Below are 8,612 nucleotides of genomic sequence, written 5' to 3' on the forward strand. Positions count from 1 at the left end.
GCCACTGCTTTTAAAATAATCAGAATATTTTATTTTTACCAAACACCTTAAACTGCTTAACTTTAAGAGTACTTCCAGCAGTTTGGCAAGGGGGGGACTAGGACAGCAACTATTCACGTGAATAGTTGTTGCCCTTGCAAAAGGTTGTGGTGTTTCCACCAATTGCCATGGCAATAACTATTCACATGAGATATGAGGAGAGAAATTTGTATAGAGTTTTAGTGTGGAAAGTGAAAACTACAACTAAGTATTTATTTTTAAAAAAATTTGAAATTTTTTGTATTTTTTGTAGATTTTTTTTGTTGCTCACGTTAGCAAACTCGAACTGGAACTAAGATAAATCTTACCTGAGGGCTAGCCTGAATTCGTGGGCCCCATCTCCTGCCAGGGCTAGCCCTTGCTGCTGGAAACATTTTGGGCCTAAACAACCCCCCAGCCCTTGTTGCTGGAACTGATCTAAAATGAAACAAATTTTTGGCCAAAAAAAGCAATCCCAAACGGCCTAAATCTTCCATCTGTCTCAAGTAGACGTTGCGCTAATCTTTACCATCAAATTCGTATCAAGTCATTATGTCTTATGACCTGTCTCTTGACCTTTAGTAAGCCTTCTATCACTTGAGAAGACAATTACACACCTAGCTGAAGTACTCCTAAAGATTATAAATTCAATTTTCCTTGTAAACATCGCCAGGCTTTACCTTTCTTTCACTTACTGGTATGCTGAAGGACTTGTCCGTCTGTACTGCAGTCTGATATATAGATGGGAGTTTCAGAGCTAAGTACTTCCACTGTTGCCAATTTGTACTTCCTTTTTCCTTTTATCTTTTTGGTTTATGGTACATGTCTATCTGTTAATTATATATGTTGATTTTGTTCATGTTGGTCGCCAGTTAGAAGCAAGCATCCACATCAACCATATTCGACATACTGAAACCAAAAAGAGAAGGGCTTTATTTATTTCTATTGAAATTAAAGGCAAATTAAAATGGGGGGAGAGGGGGGGAAAGAGAGAGAGACTTGTAAGTAAGAGTGAGAAACACCCCCCCTTGCTGGCTACACATAATTAACATTCATAATCTATAATAAAAACTTAATTAAAGACACGTTAACAGGGTAGACTCTCATCCTTATTTATTCATTAAATTCTTGCACTAAAGATATCTCATGAACTTCTTATTCCTTGATTCATGATCACTTCACACATCATCACCACTTGATATCTCCAGTTGTATGATATGATTGATTCTATGGAAATTAACGCTGAGCTAGCTGATCAGCGCCTCCTGTTTGCTGGTTCCTTCTGGGAGTTGAAGTAGACGGTGGAAACAGGCAATCCAAGATCGAGCTGCGCAGCGAAAAACCGAGTGTTGAAGTGCGCACGAGAGGATGGCTGCTCCACCAGCCCCATCGGACCCTTCTGCTGAAACAGCACCAGAATGTAGCGGTGAATTCCCACTGGTGGCCTCGGACCCACGTAAGCCAGTATCTCTTTCCCTGCAACAATTAATTAATAGTTATAGCTCCAATTAATATTATTTATTGTTGTTGCTATATATTCATTATTGACCCAATATAGCTCAAACTTAAACAAGTTGGCGTTGAAGTCCTTATTCGTGTGCTTCTACTTGCACTGCCCAGAAACACAGACATCGTGCCACGTGTAACCGACGTGGTAAGCGGTTACTACCACTTCGACAAGGTAACCTTGACAAGTGGCACATACGTGTCAGTAAGTGGGTAGGTGTTCCTGGGATTAACCACGTGTCGTCTTTGCTATGCAAGGACGACAACACCATTTACATTTAGGAAGAAAATTTAAACTAATTTATTCGATATTTATTTTTGAATGAAAGAAAAATATTTTAATTAAGATAAAAATACTAATTTTGAAGTAAATACAAATAAGGTAGAGAAATTGGAAAGGGGCCGTGCTGCTGCAGGACACGTGGTTACGCAAAATTATATCACCAAATTTGAGCAATTTTGCGGCTATTAGTGACAGATGCTTAAGAGGTATAGGAGTCAAGTAGATGCATGTTTTTCTAGAACATGGAGGGGACATCCAATGATGTGATGTAACCCTGAAGATTTTGATGGATTTTATGAAACAATCTGAAAACGTTCGAAGCCAAAGACATGCATGTTTCTGATTCTGACTGGAAATGAGCCTTTCGCCAGAGATTCTTTCTTTGACGCCTGTGTCGACTGTGAATAATGGAATAATACCGCTGCACGACTTTTCAGCACAAACGGGTTTAATCATGACTAAAAACTTGTTTTATGTAATATTAAATTTTGTTTAGATTTATGTAAATTTGTTATGGGGATTATATATGAAGAAGCCTTGTTACAGCGTGCATGCAAAGCCGCAACAACAAAGTAAAGATTTTACCTCTAACAGGGCTTGTTCCTCCAGGGATGTCAGCCACGATCCTGAAACCACAAACAACAATGTGCATGAAGTTTTTGACAACGCCATTAAGGAGATGGAAGGAAAAGTAGTGAGATCAATGAAACTTAAGCAAAACATAATCCATGCAAAGAGAAGAAGAAAGCTGACCAATGGACCCACTCCCTCATGCTCGGCTCACTCGGGCTCGGAGCATCGGGGTCAGTCATCACCTGCTTGAACAAACAACAAAGCTGTTTAAGACATAGAGAAATTGAACATTTAAAAACTCTCTCTCATGTCATGCATGCAAAGGGATCAAGTTGATCTAACGGCTCTCGCAGCCACATACATGTATACAATTAATCACATACGAACAGAAACACAAGGAGTTAAAGAGATGAGACCAGAGTGTAGAGCTCGCCGGGCTGACCAGAGACTGTGATCTTGGGGGGGTTGATGGCCATGGAAGGTTTGATATCGCAGCCATTGGTGACATGCTTGGACCCAAAGTAGACGGACATGTTCACAGTTGGGACAAACATGTCCACCACATCTCCGATCACTCGCCCAACAACGAGAGGATCAACGGAGGCAGCCATGAGGAAGGAAGGAAGAGAGAGTAAAGAGGAAGAAGAAGCTAAAAAGCGCAAAGCAAGACTTGCTATGGTGCGCAGAGGGCAGAGGAGGGGTAAGGTTTATATAGGAGGGTAAAAGTGACGTGGGCCCTCGTGGAGTATGTGTAATCTATGGTACATGCATAGGCCATCAAAAAGCGTCGTGAAGCAGAGAGCAACACGTGTACAGCCACTCTAGATGTGAAACCAACATTTCCTTGTTTCAGACCATCCAGATGGCCGAATCATCACCGTCCGTTACAACCCGCCACCGTACACATGTATTAGCCAAACAGTAGGGAGTTTCGCGCCCCCTCCCCCCTCTCTTCATGCAACCTCAAGATAAGCATGAACTCAGGTCAGGACAAACAGCTCTTATGGAGTCCACGGGAAAAATCAGTGGGTTTTTTAGAAGGGTACATATTGTAAATGTGAGCCGTGCTGCACCACAGCACAGCCTTCTTTGTCACTCAAACTGGGTGTGTTATTGTCTTTTGTACATTCTGGAGGTTTGCTGAAATAGGTAATGAAAATTTCCCGTCAGCAATGACCTGAAAGATTTTCAACAAAAATATTTTAGAAGATAATGGGGCAGTTTGAAAGACAATGGTGTGAGCAGAATACTGGAAAAGTAGATAATGGGCCCCCAGTTCTTCTGACAACAGGGCCCAACAGATTCTGACATACAAATAGGAGCATGTCAGACAGTAGCATATCGGCATAGACAAGGGCTTCGGTCTAATTTAGGCAGGCAGGCCAAATCGGCCAGGGTGAAAATTTGCCTTGGACTACAAACTTTTTATGTAGTAAATCCCTAAGTTCTAGATTCTGTAGGACCGCTAACAGAAGGGAGGTTTTGCGATGCACGATCGAATTTCATTTTTAAGGTTTGGAAATGAATAGCAATTCAAGGTTTTGATTGTCATTGGAACTAGACAAGGTCGAGCACGCAAGATATAAGGCTTGACATAACACTTATTGGGCCATGTCTAAGGCTAAAATGGTCCTTGGTTGTGCTAGGCGTGTGTGAGAATTCAAAGCATAGGACCTGACCTCCAGCCAAGCCCAACCCACCATGTAAATGGCTCGTACGAAAATAACAAAACCAAGTGAAATAGTTTGGCCAAGTTTATTTATCAAGGACTTGTCGGGACTTATAGCTTAAGGGCTCGTTTGGTACACCGTATTAGACTCTGGATAGGAGTAAATAGTCTGTGTTTGGTGTCAACTTGTATTATTTAATTACCCGACTATTTTATACGGGTTGAGCTTTTAATACTCTCCTTACCTGACTAACTAATACAATCCACACACCCCGATTTAGATAATACACGCTTAATTATACGGCTCGGGAAAAAGAATGAATATGATCACTTTGAATTATACATTATTTGGTACTGTTTTTATTAACGTATGCGAGTATGTTGGAATTTTTATGAGATACTACAATTATGATAATAGGTTATATGAAAAAAAATCTTGGCAAAAACAATTGAAAAACAAATCTTGTCATATGAATCTTATCAAAAAAAAAAATTTGTGTCATTTGAATCTCAATTTCCATTAAAATTATCAAAGATTTTTTTTATTTTTTTATTTATAAATAGTCTGATTTGATGTTATCCGAAACATCACCAAACACAATATAACTTAGTCAGATTATTTATCCGGAACAGCACCAAACGCCTTATAATATTATGGATAAATAGTCAGTACTCTCTGGAACAGATTAATACTATCCGACGGAAATTAGTCAGTGTAGTCCGACGTACCAAACGAGCCCAAGTGGTTAAAAGTTGTTATTATTGTACTATTGTGTTACCTCCCTCAATACTGCTTGTATATACATATATTTTTAAAGTTTATTTAGAAGCAGTGTTAGAACTTTGCTAGGTTGTTCCAAGTAATATGCACTTGATCGTCAAACTGAATTGCGGGTAGGGTCTGTGCTCTTTCTTTTTTCTTTTGGTTGGGTTACATATGCTACTGATTTTTTACCAAACTCATTTTGGGAATTAGAGTGATAGGGGAGAGAATGGAATTTTGGCGTTTTGTGTATGCAGCTCCACACTGCTGGCTGGCTCAAATCCTTACCTTTCTGCTGCTGCATATACCAAATCATAGAAGATATATAAAAGGCCCCTTGTTGGAGATGTTGACATTTCATAAATTTCCCGTGAGGAACACAACTGTCACAAAATAATGCCGCCAAACAAGTTACATGCAGCACCCATAATTTGTCTCTTCAAAACAAAACAGCAGCCCTTTGAGACATGTTAGCAGAGCCCACATGAGATGTTTTTGGGCAAAAATCCTCCCTATTTTTGGAGAATCACAGAAAAAAAACTTTCAATTTTAGCAGAGCACATCAAGTATCCAATGCATAGGGCAAGCAATTGGTCATGTCATAAAACGTAGAACAGTTACAGAGTACAAAAGAATACACAAATCTCATGGACCACGGTTCACAAATTTTTGAACAACAACCTGCTTAGCCCTGAACTAACTTTGGTTGGAGCGTAGGGTAAGCTGCACAAATAAGAAAGAAAGTGACATGACGCAGAGAGAGATGGAAGCTGCAAGGATACTGGATGAGGAATTATCAGATATTTCAGAAGAATCGACGGCTAGAGGCATTCCATCACTGTTGAGAGTGCACGATTGAGGATCGGAGCCATCGGCGCTTACCATGATGGCCCGGAACACAGATGTAACTGTGTGGATGTAAGCCGTTCGATTCTTAGCAAGTAGCCATGTGAGACCCATCAGTTGACAATCTTTGTTGTGCATTTTGGTGGTCCTGTCCTCTAATTTGCTTGAATTGAAAGTCTTCTTCTTGTTAAGCTGCGCAACATCAATTTCCCAATTAGAATTTTAGAAGAAGCAAATGAAAGAGATGGTCATCTCATTGATTGGGCAAACAAGGGTTTGGTGCGTCAAGTTTAATGCACTAACTAGTAGGTGCAATATCAAATCAAATTCATGCTAGCAAAGCATATTTGTTGATGCACGTTAAACTAGAGCCTTGAAGAGTCATCAATATTCCAAATGAATAAAAGAACCTAACTAATCTCCATCCCAACCAACAACATACCAGAAATTAATAAAAATACTCACTCACTTCACCGCTCATTCTTGTTGTGCTAATTTAATAGTAATAGTACCGACTCTCACTATTTGTAATACACTTGCTCTCATGGCGCGTCTAGGGTTATAGTACAAGTTTTACCAAAGAAAGTAAAATAAGCATAAGCACTTTCCTAATTAGCAAGCATGGAACTTTGGAAGAAGACCTAGAAGAAACCCTTATCAGATTCTTCTTCTTCTTCTTCAATTTGTGGAAATCAAAATAAATAAATAAAAAGCGATGGATTTACTTACAACTATAATTATAAAAAATTTCAAACAAAGATAGAAACTTTGCAATCAGAAAGAAGAAAGGATTTACTTACAAGGTGGAGGCTTTTCAAGCATTTGGAGCAGCCACCAAGACCCGGAAATCCACTGCTGCTCAAGCAATTTCTCTCCAACCGCTTCACGCTCGCATCCCCAACAAGTTTCCCCCTTTGGTTCACTGAAAATGCCTCAGGACAACTCAAAGGGTGCAATCTTATCCCACAATAACAATACACCACATCACACGTCTCATTTGGCTTGATCAGTTCTATTCCTCTGGTTTTCAGCGCCTCGCCCAGGTCCTGAACGCAAGTTTCTGAGTCATCTGGCAGCAATGGCGGGTCATAAGTGGTGTTGCTGTTACCCGCCGCTGCTGGGCCCACTCTGCCGCCTCCGCCGAGGGCGGTGGCAGAGTAGGCATCATAAAGCCACGCCGCAAGCACAGGGCAGCACCTGCTGTGCTGCAGCTTCCCTAAGGAGTCGCCTTTTGTGGCGGAGCATGCGGACTTTATGCCGTGAAAGAGCTCATTTGGGAGGTGGAGCGGGCACCCGGCTATGTCAGATTGTTCTGGGAATGCAGGGATTGTAGCAGCAGGGGGATATGGAGTTCGGGTTGGGAGGAATGACGACTGGACTGGGGACGGGGCCGGGTCGGGTATGGGTGCACCCGGGAAGGCAGGGAAGAGAGTGCAGAGGAAGCAGAAGATGGTGAAGAGCGGTGGGTTTGCTGGGGACATTGGAAGAGAGGACAGGCCTTCAGCCTTGTGGGTTTGTACTTTCGGTTTTTGGGTTTTCTTTTTTCTGTACAAACAATAATGGTGTGTGTGGGGGTAGGGGGGGTTAGAGGCACTTGAGGAGGAGGGTGATATAAATGAAAGAAAAGTAATATCTGTTAGTGGTGGGTGTGTGTAGGAGCAGACGAAAGTGAGAAAAAAAGGAAGGGTGGGGTTGGGACTGGTTTGGCTGTTTGCTAGTTTTTTAAAATTTTTTTTGGTCGAATGCTGTTTATAATTGTAGATCTAACTTTAGCACTGTGCTATTTGTGCCAGTATCTATACAATGTGGATAAAGTTGGTGACGATTAGCAAAATAGTATCATGAAAAAATCATTCATAGGGAAATTAAGTTTGCATTACGAGTTTGCAATTTGCAAGTATGAGTTAGGTCAGTTATCTATAATAGCGAATTTGTTCCCTTGTATACAAGTGAATCCACCTTCATTTACACTATCAGATGTTTGTATATATTAAAATAAAATTGCTTTACGAGGCTAAGACGTCTATGTGTCTCATGTATAAATAACGCAAACCCTAAAGTCAAGAAAGCATTTGGGTTCCCAAGTCTAGCAACAAATCAAACATGCTTAAATAACTCATAGGCTAATAGAAAATTCATCGATTTTGTGTATTTGTGTGCAACTTTTTTCTTTCATTCGTTTGCCCCTTTCACTAATGTAATTCATCAACTGGGTTACCACCCACTAATAATTTGTTATTACCTAGACGACATTGAGAACCTTGGAAAGACGAAAGTAACGATTCCATCATCTTTGACTGTTCTCCAAGCCTTAGCAAAGCGAGAAGTTCGAAGCCTAGGTATTATTTTAACGCAGTGGAATCGACTTTAGACATAAAGCACGAGAGTCATTGTTGCCCTGCAGAAAGTGAACAAAAGACTTCTCACACTTGGAACTTTTCAAGTTATCTTTTCTTTGCTGTGCTTTCATTATTTGGTTCATTTCCAGGTTGGTTGGTTCTAACTTGTACGTATCCACTTTGCAATTCATTTGCCAAATTGTTGTGTAATTAGCTAACTGTTTATCTTCTTCTGCCTATGTCCAAGTCTTGATAGCTGATACTAAACCTCAAACTTACTAAAATACAGGATCAGTTCAGAGACTCAAAGGAAAAGGGTATGCCGTAAAAACAGTAAAGCTCTTGGAATGGGTGGTAGTCCGTTTCTGAAAAAGACCTCTGCGCCCATGCTAGCTGATGGCAAAAATACCAGCAAGTATGAGATTAGAGCCGGTTACAGCCAAGCTGAAAGCTTGAGCAATATTAGTTATACCTGAAAATCCACCACCATTAAAAGAAAATCCATCGGAGAGCCTTTTCCAAGCAAGTTGGGCATGATGTCTCACTGCACATCTTGCCGGAATGACCGTGGAACTACTGGAATAATTTCTCTGGTAAAAACTGTTGGCGGTATTG

At 40.6% G+C, this 8,612-nt stretch overlaps 2 protein-coding genes across 3 annotated transcripts; both read right to left on the reverse strand.

The window, feature by feature from the left end:
• LOC18776491 (protein MOTHER of FT and TFL1) lies at positions 929-3,537 on the reverse strand. Of its 2 annotated transcripts, none has more exons than XM_020564907.1 (4): positions 2,797-3,537; positions 2,561-2,625; positions 2,393-2,433; positions 929-1,494 (listed from the first exon to the last, which is right to left on the reverse strand). In XM_020564907.1, exons 1-4 carry the CDS (start codon positions 2,989-2,991, stop codon positions 1,274-1,276), a joined length of 522 nt encoding a protein of 173 aa, XP_020420496.1. In that variant the 5' UTR covers positions 2,992-3,537; the 3' UTR covers positions 929-1,273. The 2 variants fall into 2 exon arrangements, with proteins under 2 accessions (XP_020420496.1, XP_007209687.1); XM_007209625.2 differs by having other exon boundaries at positions 2,561-2,622; positions 2,797-3,533.
• Positions 5,380-7,524, reverse strand: LOC18776528 (uncharacterized GPI-anchored protein At4g28100). The gene is made up of 2 exons (XM_020564654.1): positions 6,459-7,524; positions 5,380-5,850 (listed from the first exon to the last, which is right to left on the reverse strand). Exons 1-2 carry the CDS (start codon positions 7,137-7,139, stop codon positions 5,509-5,511), a joined length of 1,023 nt encoding a protein of 340 aa, XP_020420243.1. The 5' UTR covers positions 7,140-7,524; the 3' UTR covers positions 5,380-5,508.

Source organism: Prunus persica, chromosome G5 (genome assembly GCF_000346465.2).
Source record: "Prunus persica cultivar Lovell chromosome G5, Prunus_persica_NCBIv2, whole genome shotgun sequence".
NCBI lineage: Eukaryota > Viridiplantae > Streptophyta > Magnoliopsida > Rosales > Rosaceae > Prunus > Prunus persica.